Genomic DNA, 14,429 nt, shown 5'->3' with positions numbered 1-14,429 from the left:
AGACCAGCAGCTCACAGATATACTGAGGTCTTCTATTGCAGGAGCTTGTGCACAGAACTGGGGAAAATGGTAAAAGATTTTGTTCTGTCCAACACAGGATTATCATAGGAACATTCTAAAATCCACCAGAATTAACATCTGAGCATCAGGAGAAGTTTATGTTTCAAATAACTTGCCCTAAAATAAATATAAACAGCTATTAGGCCCAATATGATCTCTTGCAATCACTTCAAATCATTAATAATCTATATTGTATCAGAAATGTGTGTGCAAAAATAAAACACAAATCCTTGCAGCTAAAGTATTACCTGAAGTAAACCATTTCAACACTGAATCAAATTATTTCAATGGCAGAAATCACACCTGTCTCAGGGGATAAATGGAATATTCAGGTTGTTAAATCCATTCAAGCGACTCTATTGTATCCCACTATGTATTGTGCCTCATGGAGAGAAAACAGTTCTGAAAACTATAAAATCATTTAGCTAAACAAATGCATCAACCACAACAGCCTCACATGGAGGAGAGGCTGAGGAGGTGAAATCCCTTCTTCCTGAAGACCCTGTATAGTGAACAGATTTACCTGACACAATGCCAATGAAAATGAAAAAAAAATGCTGCTGGAACAAGACATTTTGGTATCTGAGTTTATTTTTACATTTTTCTTGCTACAAAACTGCCAGGCCAGGGAAAGCTGGGACCAGAAGCATTATGTGGTTAATTAAAAATAAAAAAAAAAAAAAAAGCTTTGTGTGACTGCAAAAGCTGATTCCTAACAAAGACTCTGCATCAGGACTCACCACTGAAATCCCCCTCTCCAGGACAGTTGTTACCAACCCTTAACCATCTTCCCTTGCTCCCCTCTTGTATTGCCACTATGGACCTGGCACACAAATAGCTCTGCAGATCACAAAGTAAAAATACAGAAGGGGAGGCAGTGCCATTAGATGGAGATGCCTGCAGAGGTAAGAGCAGGCAACCACTGACCATGCAGGCCACTTTGAGATCTTGAAGTCACAAGCTCAAGAAATCCCATCAAAGATCCACCCAATGGTTGGTAATTCTGAGCCTGCACTCCTGCCAGCTGCACCAAGAAGTTACAATTTGCTTATTTGGGCTGTAGAGAGTTTTTGAATGAAGATGGTGGAACCATGTGTAGTTTTGGGTTATTCCTTAGGAAATGGTTGGGTTTCTGCAGTGCCTGAGTGGATGGTCTGAGTTATAGCTGATTACACAACATCTGTATGATAAAGCACAATTTACTGCCTAGTGAGTTGCACATTCATAGATTAGTGTCGAATTAATCAAGTATTAAAGCTCACTTAAAACAACAGATGTTAATACTAATTTCTTAACAAGCTCCAAAAATTATTATCAGTGCTGAAGTAAATTAAGCCATTTATAAAAGATTAAAAAAATGCATTTCAGCTGTTAACATTTTGTATCTCTGCTTTGGATCAAGAAGAAGAGGTTAACTCATGGCTCAATCACTATTACACCCAGGCTGCTATTGAAAAACACCTTTCCATCTCTGCTTTCACTGCACCCAGGCTTTCTTAGCTCTTCCATGACCTGACGCTTTAGCTCAGGAGGGGCAGTTTTAGTAAACTCAATTGTTTCTGTCAGGAAGTCCAGCAAGAGCTCCCCATCTTTATCCCCTTCAATGAAGCAGCTCGTTATGTCCAGGTGGGATGGGAGCTCGTAGACGTGGTACTTCATCCCAGCTGAATCCAGCATCCTTGGAAAATCACCAGAGGAAATAAAAGAGCAAAAACCTTCCAAAGGGAATGAGGATGCGTGCTTCCTCCACAGCGTTTCCCAGCCGCTCTTTCCTAAGAGATAAACCACCAGAAAAACACTCAGAGTTAGGAAAAACGCTATTTGAGAGGAGTTTTGATTGTCTGGGGTTTTCAGCAGTTGGCAGCATTGCAAGTGGGATCTTTCCAGGGCTGTCCTGGGGCGCGGTGCTGCCTCCCTGTTTCTGTTCTCAGCTTTGGGGGCTGCACCGACCCCGGAGCTCCAGCACCTCCTTCAGCCTCCAGCTGAGCCCTCAGCAGCTCACACCTGTGTGCCTCTTCTCCAGAGACATTTTATAAAGCAAACCAGCTGGGTAAGTTCAAAAGTCCCCACATATACCTTCACATCTTTATTTTCCCCCAGTCTGGATCTTTGATTCGGTATTTCTACTGTAAATAATTTTTAGAAGGATTACTCAGACTGGACAGGACAAAAATAACTTTGAGCCTAATGAGCAGCTCCTGAAAGTTACAACAATAATTCTCTCTAGGTACTAAAACCAGTTACTCATGGTTTTGCAGTTGCTTTGTGTCCAAACAGTTACTTATAGTCAAATAAACAGTTTGGTGTTTAGAAGAGAGGCTACAATATTTTCTTTCACCTGGTGGAAATTGAATGCAGAGCTCTAATTGCAGGAAATGTGCTGGTGTCAGTGTTGTGTGACTCAGTGCCATCTCTGAGCAGACAATTATCCCCTACCTGAACGCAGCATTAGGATAATGGCTCTCGGAAGGTTCAGCATATGGCTCTGCTTTTGTTTGCGAGGCGGTGGCAGCGCATCCGCAGCCCTGCACACCCTGTGCCCGGGGCAGGGGACCATCTTCATCCCCTGCACACCCTGCTCCCGGGGCAGGGGATCATCCATCCCCAGCCCTGCACACCCTGCTCCCGGGGCAGGGGGATCATCCCAATCCCTGCACACCCTGCTCCCGGGGCAAAGGGACCATCCCCAGCCCTGTGCTTCCTTCCTGCTCCCGGGACAGGGGGATCATCCATCCCCAGCCCTGCACACCCTGCTCCAGGGTGAGGGGATCATCCCCATCCCCAGTCCTGTCCTTCCATCCTGCTCCCGGGACAGAGGGACCATCCCCATCCCTGCACATCCTGCTCCCGGGACAGAGGGACCATCCCCATCCCTGCACATCATGCTGCCGGGGCAGAGGGATCATCCCCATCCCTGCACATCCTGCTCCCGGGGCAGGGGGATCATCCCCATCCCCAGCCCTGTCCTTCCATCCTGCTCCCGGGGCAGGGGGATCGCAGCCTCCCGAGTGACCCCAGCCCTGTCCTGCCCCCAGCCCTGCTCCCAGGCTGTTTCATTAGCACATGCTGCTGTGTTTGCGTGAGATGACATTACCTTTTGTGAAATGAGCTCTGTTCTGATCATCTTTCAGTAACTCCTTTTGCTTCAGCGCTCATTTTCATGGCACTGCTTCCTACCCCTCTCTATTCACTTGCATTCCTTAAGGTTCTCTTCCTTTCCTCTCTGCTATTCCAAGTCCTGTTCCTCTCTCCCATTTTTTTGTTGCCCCCAGCAATTTCTGCTCCATCAGAAAACACAGAGTCATCTGGCCCAGAGAGGACTTCAAATACTTTTCATGAACTCAGAACTTTAATCATTTTAATTTTGAATAGGCACACATTATTTCCTGTATTCACATCTTATGAATATCCAAAGGGACAGGTTAAGCAACTGGAAAAGAGTTTTAATTAACTATATGCAGGTAATCAGCAATAGTTTGATATTATGATCTATTCTTGTTCAGCCAAAGAATATGAACAGGTTATTTAAAAATCATTTAAATACAGCATTCTTGTTGTAAACTGCTTTGAAAACACTTCAGACCAAAACCATTTGGGGAAAAAAAGTAGCTGAATAAATTCAGGTCAGAAGTGTCACATGGTAGTGGACCCTTCATAAACAAAATTAAAAGGAACTTCATCACGTTTCCAGATGATGAGAAATTAAACTTAAACCTCTGAACAAATAATGCTCAACATACCTTTCAGAGTTGTTAGATGTGACTGTTTACACAGCTGAAATTTCCATAGCTTTTGAGGCAAATTAAAGGCTTTCTAGAGTCAAATTAGACTCCACCATCACACTGTCTCTGGCATACCTTGCCCACAGTATTAAAAAGTTGTCGTTCACTCTGCTCCAACATTTTCCTGCTGGATTGACCACAGAGCATCTCTGAGATCTGAAACAGCCTGAGAATGCTGTTTTGTCCCCAAAATGATGATATTAAGGAAATGGGCAGTTGGAAAAGAAAATGAACCATATGTGCTCCAACACCTGCTGTATGGCACCCCCGAGCCCCCAGAGCCGTTTGCTTAATGCCACAAGTGTCTGGGAGGCAGTGCCCAGCCTGGAGAGCCTTTCCAGCAAACAGCACAGGCTGCAGGGGCTCCTGTGGCTGGGAGCTGCAGGATGGATCCTCTCCTGCTGCAGGGCCCCTGCTGCCATCCATCACTGCACAGGGAAGGGCACAGAAAGGTGTTTTGTGCCCATGACATTGCGGGTTATGGCTCGAAAATCCTTGGTCTTACAACCCATGAAACCACAGACAGTGTGCAGGTTTCAGGGGATGGTCTGTGCTGCACACAGGAACCCCAAGGTCCTCAGAGGCCTTTCCTGACTGAGCAGTGCTGGTGCAGCAGCTCTCACCTGACACCAGGATGATGAGGAGCTTCCCCTGCGGTTCCAGGAGGCTGTGGAAATAGTGGAGAGTCGCCGGGATATCTTTCACATAATAGAGCATCTGGAAAAAAGCAGAGGTGCTTAGAGATGTACAGGGCCCTGCTGGTGGCTATTGTGACTGGCACCACTGTTAAAAGGAGCCAAATGGGGGCAATCCTGACAGAAAATCAGGGACAAGGAGGCACCTTGGGCAGGTGTGGGCAGTGGGCTGTGCCTGCTCCCTGGCACTGCCAGCGCTGAGCTCATGTTCGTTCAGCAACCTGAGATAAAGAGGTTTGCCTTTCTTCAGTGAAGGCTTCAGTGAACTTGGAAATACAAAGACAATTTCATGGAGAGGACAATGAGCTTTTGAAGACCCTAGCTAAAATGCATTCTTAGTTGACTGCCACCCACAGCCTGGTTAATAGGACTACTGTGCTCAAAGCTGCTTTTCATTTTTGCAGTTCATTTATGCTAAAGCACTTCAAATTACTGGGAAGTAAACTCACCTTTCTTCCCCTACAAGTGGATAATGAGGTCACATACTTCATGCATACTTTTAACAGTTGAGTCTGACAACATTTGCTTTGCAGAGACTCTTACCTGGATCATGTGAATGAAGTCCCATTTTTTAGTCTTCTTTTCTGCTTTCATTCGACTTTCATATTCATTAGCTGTCTCCTTGTGCCAGGTAAACTTTATGTTCTCGAGGTTTGATGCCTGAGCCACGTGCTCTAAAGTAGAGGAGAAGGCAGGACAGAGTCATCTCAATTGCAAATATAGGGCTGATTTCTGCTCAGAGCTTTAATACATCCAAAAGTCATATTTAGGTAGAGAGTTTTGGTATCAGTTCAACACAACAGTGGAATATCTAAAACCTTGAGCCCATATGTGAGGAGAAGTCTGTAGAGGGCTTTATAGGACAAAATCTTAAGAGAGTCTGATGTTTTCCCCTTTGCTCCCTCATTTGGGCTCCTCTGGTGCTTACCTGAGCTAAAAATAAAAAGTAATTTCTTCCCCATGACTGGCTCAAGCTGAATTAAAGGATGTTGACTGGGGTGAATTGTTATGAGACCAGGAGCAGCACATTTCATGGTGAACAGAAGGACTGGTGGCCACAGCACCCACGTGCCACACAAAACCCACGTGGCTGAGCAGGAGTCAGGCCATGGTGGAGGATTTTCCCCATATTAAAACAGGTGCTCAAGGATGGATCAAAGCAGGGGTTTCTTGAGAAGAAAAACACAATTAAAAGGTTGAGAAGGGCAGAGAAAGTGAATATCTTCTTCCAAATGTGTGTAACTGGGGTGGTAGAAGACAGAATGAGCTTTGTTCCAAAAACAAGGACCCATCTCTTGACATTCAGCTGCTTCTGTGTTGAGACAATTTTTCAGAAACCCACAGTTCTGACCAACTGCTTCAGGCAAAAGGGATGACAGTGTTTTAAAGCAAAGAACTTTAAGGAGTGACACATGGCATGTCTTCAGACCTCAATACCATGCACATAGCAACTGAGGAAAACAGAAATTTGGAGAAGCAGATTCAAAGAATGACTTACAGAGAGGGTCTGGCTCATTGCTGCATTTCCTTTGTTTTTATGGGAGCAAAACTGAGAGATAATTTCCTAACGTGGGGGATGCTGGAATACTAATGTCCATCTGCTGGCATATGGAGCTCCTCTCTGCCTGTGCTCAGGATTGCTCCAGGCCCTGGTTCAGCTCCTGTGCTTCACTGGAGTCAGCATCCTTTAAAACTCGCATGGCCCAAAGGCAGGCTGAGCCTTAGCTACAGATCCCATGTCCAGAGCAGCAGGGTTTGCTAAGACCAGTGCCTCACACACTCACCACAGTGTTTGGGCACTGGTTTGGACACATCCCTATCAGACAGATGAGAAATGCTCCATCAGTGCTTATCTCCACTCCTCTGAGGCTGGAAATGGGCCACCCCTTCAGATGCTGCCACTGTCACTCTGTTAGCTTCCATTTATCAGCCAGTGGCCCCAGCACTGGCAGCTCAGATTTAATTTGCTGTCCTAAACTCAGGAGCAGCTCCTATCCCCTCACCAATAATCTGGGACAATCTGGTTCAGTTTAATTGTTGGTCTGTCTGTAAGGAGGAGCTGGGAAGAAAACTGAATTGCTTTCCAGCCTGGGCCTTTGAAGTCCAAATTCTAGGAAGTGCAAATTCATTATGGGATTATGGTAAATTCCTGCCTAATTATTCATCTGAAGCCAGCATGAAAAGCTTTCCTACCTTTTCCCCTGGGTTCACCCCAGATTCTTTTCCCAGTTAGAAGCTGGTTGTGTGCCATCAAAACTGGGCTGCCTGCAGCTGGGCACTGCTGATGCAGATCAGCTCTGGGGCCACCAAAACTCCAACCATGGCCACCAAGAGATTCCACCAGGAATGACACAGATACAGCCTGTCCACGAGGCTTTGGGAAAAGCCTCCCTCACATGCCACAGCCTAAGAGAAACCTGAGTTTGTCATCACTGCACATCCCAGCAGGGAGTTGCTCTCGTGAGCTTGGCTTCTCCTTCCCATGGAGAAAGCATTTGGTGAGGCAGAAAACATAACTACTGAATCCTCAGAGGTGGGGATAATGTTTCTAATTCTCTACAGAAAATCTTAGGCCTCAGAAACCTAATTAATGGTAGCTACTGGGGACATGATTAATTACCAAATAAAAGAGTTTAAAGAAAGAAATTCAGATTAATATTTCATTTCTAGTTTAGCATAAAACTTAAAATAAGGACAACATTTTATATTTTCTTTAACTTTCTTCTGGAAAGAAACTCACTGCAGTAGGATAGGACTGCCAGTTAATTGGTGGTAGCTGTGGGACCACTGGGAAGATTCAGAGCAAATCCAGTCCAGTGTAGCCCAGACAGGACAGAAACTCTTTAAGTGCACAAACTCTCTTATAAACAGAGAAGATGCTGTGTTGCCCACCCTTCACCATTTCAGCCTGCAGCAATGTAAAAGCTGGGGGGATTTTGTGCAAGGCACCTTTTAAAAGATTAGGGCTGTGTTAAATTGAGAAAAATATAGAAAAAAATTGGTTTTTCCTGGGAGCCTTTGGTGTTTCCAATGATTCTGAGCTACCTCACTGCAGGGAGAAGGAGATTGTTGCTTTTTTTTCCTTTGACTTCCACAAGCTGATTCTCACTAGGAATGCTTCATTTTTAAGGACTTAAGCAAGAGCAAGATTGGAGATTTACAGTGTGGTTTTCCAGCCTGGTGTTTACTATGGTTTGGAGCATTTCCAGCCAGAGCTGGAGGAGGTTCATTCATTGCTGCCACATGCACTCAGCTCTGGGCCAGGGGTGCTCTGCTCAGGGCTGGTGTCACCTCCAGCTCCATCACCTGCCAGGTGGATCCTGGCTGATCCAGGGATAATCAAACTCTGCCTTGCTATTTGATGCTCACTTTGTAAGGCAATTTGATCAAATTACCCTCTTTAACACTCAATTCTCCTCGGAAAATGTTTTGTTTTCCCTCATGAATGCTGCTCAGACCTTTGGGCTGGGGGAAGGAAAGGAGCTCTGAGCCCCAGAGCACCCAGCAAAATCTTTCCTATCACTCCTGCTTTCCTCTCCATGTTTTCTAATTCAAAGCCTGGTAACTAATTTAGTGCCCTGCTGTGAGGTTTAGTTATTTGTTGGAAACGATTTTTAAGATGTGAGAGAATTACCATGAGACACTAAAATTTTCCCTTTGATGCTGAGGAAGGTTCTTGATTCAACACAAGTTGAAGTAGAAAAACTCTGAAACGCAGGGATTTCACTCCATTTCCACAAAATCACCCATCAGTTCCCACCTTGTTTTCTTTTAAACTCTGTCTAGCCAAGCATTTGCCATGCAGAGTTCTTTGCAGTGTGAGAGACTAAGATTTTAATGAGAGTGAACATTGTTGAGAAGCAATTTTTGCATAAAAGCAAGAAATTTTGAATTTTTCAGCTTTTAAGCGACAGTTCTGATGAGAAGCCATTTGAACATAGGGTCATTCACTTTTCAACACATTTTAATGCACCTAAATTCATGTAAATTTAATTTATTTAATGTAAAAATACCTTTGTACTTGGAGATTTGGCTAGCACTTGGCTCTATCACATCGTTGTTGATGGTGACCCCAGGATACCTGGCTCGTATTTTTGAGAGGATCTGCAAGTCCATCTCACCTAAAGAGGCAGGAGACACAAAACAGAGAATGAAAACAAAGCTCAGGCAAAGGAAATCCCCCCCACCATCACTTCCCCAGCTTGGCAGATTGATTTCTGCCATTTATGTGCAGATGCACCACACAGGTCCAAGCAGCTGCTTTGTACTCTCAGCAGGTTGTAGCTGAAGATTGAGGTCTTGGATTTGACAGAAATGCAAATATCAGTCCCAACTCTTTTAATTTCTCTTCTACAAGGAAAAATGGCACCACCAGCACCAAGGGGAAACCAGGCACAGTCATTCTTGCCCTCTGTTTTTCTGGACATGGTCTAACCTGGAGGGGGAGATCTGTGCAATTCTCACAGTGCCAGATCTGATGGTTCCAAGTCACAGCAAACTTGGCAGGATTTCTTAGGAGTCAATAGGAGCATTTTTAACCAGGCACCTCACTGGTTACAAGGTCATGTGGGGGAGGGAAAGGGAATATGTGTTTACACTGGAATCAGAGACAATATTCATATCTGTTTGTCTTTAGTGTTCTGTGACTTTTGCCAAAAGAATGATGAATAGAGCACATGCCATTTGTGTTTAGCTAACCTCTGTTTATAGAACATCCCAGAGATGACTGCATTTCATGTTTTTGTTGAGGAAAAGTTCTCTCTAAACACTGCTCAGGCCAGCTGTAATTATTTTATTGATGGGTGTACCTGTAGAGCCAAGATTTCAAAATTTAAAAATAGCTCCATCATTCTCAGCCATCTCACCCCACCTGCAATGTAGGAAACTCAGGGGGATGATATTTCTGACTGAGGCATGGGTCCAGGAACAATATCCTGCTGGCTTGCTCTATTGTGCTTGGATAGAATTTAGGTGGAAAAAATAACAGCAGAATAAATTAAGAAAGAGTGAAGCAGAGGATTACTACAGTGAATTATAGATCCAGGGGTCATGCTACAAGCAAGTGTTGAGCTTTGACCTGGAAGATTTACTTGTGCTTGCACAAAACTCCATGTTATGAAATTCCCTACAAATTAATAAAGTTTTGTACTGAATGCAAGGCCACCCAGCAAAGTTATGGAATGGAAAACCACCCTGATGGCCAGACAGGCCCCTGCTGAGGGGCTGTGGAAGGAGGACCTGCACAGCCTCTGCCCCCCTCATCATTTTCAGAGCCCCTGGACTGCCACCCCTTCAGCATTAGCTCCATCTACAGAATGGTTGAGGAATAAAAGGAAAACACTGGGCACTAATTTGCTCATTCGTGCCCAGAGGATGTAATATGCAAATGAGGAAGACTTGCATTTTTCAGACTTATGTGTCTTTCTTAACCAACATTTCTCAACCAGCAACACCAACATTCTCAAGGCATCTCTGGAAGCATGTTGTTTGAGGGAGGAAAATTGAATTTCTGAGGCAGCAGAAATAGCTGCAGCTTTGCTATTGCTGCAAGCCCCATACTCTGTAGTCTGCCATGGTAAAACTTGGGAACACAGAATTTGTAATGAACTACTGCAATAGTCTGATTTTTGGTTTGTTTTGCCAACTTTCCATAAAATGATTTAGTCCTTTGAAAAGGTTGTGCAGGTCCTGATAAAAAAAAATAATAATTTTGTATTTCCATATACAGATAGGTTAATATATTCCCTTCCAGTCTTGTGTGGCCAAATCACCCTTGCACTGTTTTTAACCAAAAAACCCTCCCCTTTGATTCATAATTTAATCCACAGCCTTAACTGACTTTACTTAGCTCTTTTATATGCAAACAAGTGTCCCGAGGCATTTTACAGTCAGATTGGTGGCAGCTTGCATTATCAACAATTTGGCAATTAGGCTATCCGAATTATTTAAACTCTCCAACACAATTACCTTTTAAAGGCTACCACTATGTTGGCCATTAAGTTTCTAATTAAACATTTTACGTAACGGGACAGTTTATGGCTCAGTTGCTACTTTATAGCTGCACTGATGACTTTTATGGTTTTTAAAGGTGCAGAGTGCAGAGTGCTGGAGTGTGAATTTAATAAGGCAGAGGCTGCAGAGAAAGCAGGCATGGTGTTGGGGGGGATGGGATGGGATGGGATGGGAGATGGGATGGGATGGGATGGGATGGGATGGGATGGGATGGGATGGGATGGGATGGGATGGGATGGGATGGGATGGGATGGGATGGGATGGGATGGGATGGGATGGGATGGGATGGGATGGGATGGGATGGGATGGGATGGTGCAGTTGATGGGCTCTTCTCCCCAGATGGAAAAGTGGAGAGGAAATCCTTTCCATCACTGTCCTCCCTCACCAGCCAGGATCAGCTGGAGGAATTTGAGAATCAGCTCCCTCCTGGCCTCACAACCACCCGTGCTCAGAACAACGTGGCAGATGGGTTGGGTGATTTTGGGGCCCTTTCTGTCTCCCTCCGACCTTTTCCTTCATTTCCCATTCCTTTCCTTTCTTCTCCATCTCCTTCCTTCATTTTTTCCCTTCCTTTCATTCTTCCTTCCTCTTTTCCTTTCTTCCTTTTTTCCTTCCTTCCTTCCTTCCTTCCTTCTTCTTTTCCTTCCTTCCTTCTTTCCTCTCCTCCTTTCCTTGTCCTTCCTTTCCTTTTCCTTCCTCCTTTCATTTTAATTCCTTTTCCTTCCTTCCTTCCTCCTCCTTCCTTCCTTCTTCCTCCTTCCTTCCTTCCTTCCTTCCTTCCTTTCCTCCTTCCTTCCTTTCCTCCTTCCTTCCTTCCTTCCTTCATTCCTTTCCTTCCTTCCTTCTTTCCTTACCTTTCCTTAATTTCCTTACTTTCCTTCATTCCTTTTTTTCCTTCCTTCCTTCATTCCTTCATTCATGCCTTCCTTATTTCCTTTTTCCTTCCTTCATTTTCCTTTCCTTTTTTTTTCCTTTTCCTTTCCTTCCTTCCTTTCCCTTTCCTTCCTTCCTTCCTTCCTCATTCCTTCTTTCCTTCCTTCCTTTCCTTTTTTTTTTTTTTTTTCCTTCCTTTCCTTCCTCCTTCCTTCCTTTCCTTCCTTCCTTCCTTCCGTTCCTTCTTCCTCTTTTTCCTTCTTTTTCCTTTCCTTTCCTTCTTCCTTCCTTCCTTCCTTCCTTCCTTCCTTCCTTAATTCCTTCCTCTTCTTCCTTCCTTCCTTCCTTCCTTCCTTCCTTTCTTCCTTCCTTCCTTCCTTCCTTCCTTTCCTTCCTTCCCGTCCTTCTACTTCCTTCCTTCCTTCCTTCCTTCCTTCCTTCCTTCCTCCTTCCTTCATTCCTTCCTCATCCTTCCTTCCTTCCTTCCTTCCTTCCTTTCCTTCTTCCTTCCTTCCTTCCTTCCTTCCTCCTTCCCCTCTTCACTTCCTTACACCTTCCTTCCTTCATTCCTTCCTTACTTCTCCTTTCTTCTTCCTTCTCCTCCTTCATTCCTTCTTCCTTCCCGTGATCTTCCTTCATTCCTTCTTCCTTCCCGTGATCTTCCTTCCTTCCTTCCTTCCTTCCTTCCTTCCTTCCTTCCTTCCTTCCTTCCTTCCTTCCTTCCTTCCTTCCTTCCTTCCTTCCTTCCTTCCTTCCTTCAACTGTTCATATAAAATTTAAATGTGGTGACTTAATGGACAGAGAAGGAAACATAGGTTTCAATTATGGGGACACTTAAACAAGAATTTAATGAAAAGAAACCACTTGATCTTTACTGTTATTGTATTACCACTCAGTGAACATCAGATAAAAGAGTTATTATTTGTGATTTCTTCTGGAGCTTATGCTCAGCTCCAGTGTTTTAGGGCACAGTAGCTGCAGGAGGAGCTTGTGCTCTGATGTCAGTCAGCAAATACAGGCAAAGCAGAGCTCAGCCATGGGTCTTGCACAGCAGTGATGGGAGTTATCACCTCAATAAAGTTACAGGGGAGAATAGTTGCAATGCAGGTAAAAATGCAATATTCTGAGGAATCTAAGACATAAGTTGTTTGGGTTGTTTTCTGCTTGTTTTTTTGGTTTTTTTGGGGTTTTTTTGGTTTTTTTTAATGTTTTGGATTTGTTTAGCTTTGGTTTTTTTCTGTTTTTATGGTTTTTGGGGGAAAAGCCCTATGGAGCAGTTCTAGCTTCTCTCTGCCTTTGAGAAGTGATGGCGTAGAAGGAGAGTTATTTTGTGGAGGACAGAAGAATAAGAGTGGGGAGGCACAAATTGCATTCAGATTATGTGGTCACACACCAACTAACATCATCTGTTCCCTGGAGCTGACTTATCAAGGAAAGACTTATTTCCCATTCTGTTCCTTTTGAAAATTTTAGTCCTTTATTCTTAAAAAAAAAAAAAAAAAAGGAAAAAACATATCAGTATTGATATGTTGATAAGTCCATACATACCTGCTCCACTCCCAATGCTTAGAACATTGATTGTAGACTTCCCATTTCCAATTCTGAAAAACATTAGTTATACATTTTAGGAGAGTTGCCCAATAGAAAGGGTTCCATGCATGATGTGAGACATTGGAGATCCCATTATGACTAAAACTTGTAGGGCAAAACCCAAATGTAACGTCTGTGTAGACAGGCAACGCTGCGAGTGGGCAGGAGGGATCAGATTCAGAACTCTTCCCTTTGGATATTCATGATTTCCAATTATTCTGACAATTTGTAGAGGTGGCATTTTGCTTTTATTATGAGGGAATACAAGCAGAAGCAAGTTCACACTTCTCTCAGAGAAGCAGAGAGCTCTCTCAGTGTGGACCAGCAGCTTTAAAATTATTTGTGGAAGTTTTGTATTATGCAAAATGGGGAGGGAGAAAGGAGAGGGGAGAGTGTTGCTCCTAACACTCCTAAAATCCTTGAGTGAGGCTTTGGCAGAGCCATGAAACCCTGAGCCCTGGGAAGATCCTCCCCAGAGCCAGGATTTGGTGCTGGCTGCCTGCTCCCAAACCAGCCTGCAGAGTGAGGAGTCCAGCCAGGGGCAGGAGCACCATCCAGCCATCCTAGAGAAACCCTAAATACTACCTGAAAAGCTTACTTTTAAAAAGCTGCTTTCCATCAGGTTTGATGCTAGAGTGTAGCATCTGGTAGTGCATTTCAGAGCTGGTTCAGGGCCAGCTGTGTTTGTGTGCAAGGAGACAATGCAGCCTTATCTCCTCCTCCACAGGCAGCCCCAGCATCCAGCCCTGTGTGCAGATGGAATCTCCAGCCCATCCCTATCAGAGGCTGACAAACAGGGCAGCAATCACCAACCTGCCCCTCTCAGCAGCTCCCTGAGCCCTGAGCCCAGCTGGCTGTCCCCAGTGTGGTCACTCAGTGTTACCTTGCTATCACCTCTGGCATCTGCTGCTCCAGGAACTGCTGCATGCTCTGGTGCTCGGTGGATCTCTCCAGGAAGAGGCGGAATGCCTGCGTGTACCTGTCCAGATCCGCCAGCAGGTTCCTCATGGCTGCTGCCATGCTGCCAGGAGGGAGCAGAGGGGACAGCCTCTTCTCTCAGGGCTGCAGAAGGGATAAAATGTGCTGGAGAGGAAAGCCCAGCCTGCACCCAGACTTTGCTCCCCAGCCCTGGCGCTGCCTCCGAGTGTTGCACAATCCAGTAAATGGATCCAAGCAGCAAAGGGTAATTTATCATCTTTAATCTGTGCAGAGCAAGTGCCAGCGTTTTTTAACTGTGCTGACACAGGACTCTGTTTAAACACAGTGAAAGAGTCTTTGGATGGTTCTTAAATACAAAAACAATGCCTCTGTTTTGTGGAGGCATGGAGAGGCTCCAGAGGCTGGGTCTGAATTAGAAGAAAGCACAACACTCATCTCCAGAGATGCTGGCAGATGTCTCTATCTGCTTCTTTAATC

At 44.7% G+C, this 14,429-nt stretch overlaps 1 protein-coding gene across 1 annotated transcript; it reads right to left on the bottom strand.

Annotated features, from left to right (window-relative positions):
- Nucleotides 1-632: 632 nt before the first annotated feature.
- Nucleotides 633-14,153, bottom strand: LOC306804596 (histamine N-methyltransferase-like). Its single transcript, XM_079311389.1, has 6 exons — nt 13,897-14,153; nt 12,972-13,024; nt 8,551-8,658; nt 5,081-5,211; nt 4,466-4,559; nt 633-1,832 (listed from the first exon to the last, which is right to left on the bottom strand). Exons 1-6 carry the CDS (start codon nt 14,031-14,033, stop codon nt 1,477-1,479), a joined length of 879 nt encoding a protein of 292 aa, XP_079167515.1. The 5' UTR covers nt 14,034-14,153; the 3' UTR covers nt 633-1,476.
- Between the last annotated feature and the right edge of the window lie 276 nt (nt 14,154-14,429).

The sequence above is a fragment of the Erithacus rubecula genome (assembly GCF_903797595.1).
Source record: "Erithacus rubecula genome assembly, chromosome: 8".
Classification (NCBI taxonomy): Eukaryota; Metazoa; Chordata; class Aves; order Passeriformes; family Muscicapidae; genus Erithacus; species Erithacus rubecula.
Note: the sequence above shows the minus strand (reverse complement) of the source record. Positions and strands in the feature narration are given on the sequence as shown.

Coding starts and splice junctions, on each gene's coding strand:
- LOC306804596 (XM_079311389.1), bottom strand. CDS start 14,033: ATGGCAGCAGCCATGAGGAACCTGCTGGCGGATCTGGACAGGTACACG. Junction 13,025..13,896: donor ATGCCAGAGGTGATAGCAAG/GTAACACTGAGT, acceptor AATGTTTTTCAG/AATTGGAAATGGGAAGTCTA. Junction 4,560..5,080: donor ACTTCATTCACATGATCCAG/GTAAGAGTCTCT, acceptor GCTTTTTTCCAG/ATGCTCTATTATGTGAAAGA.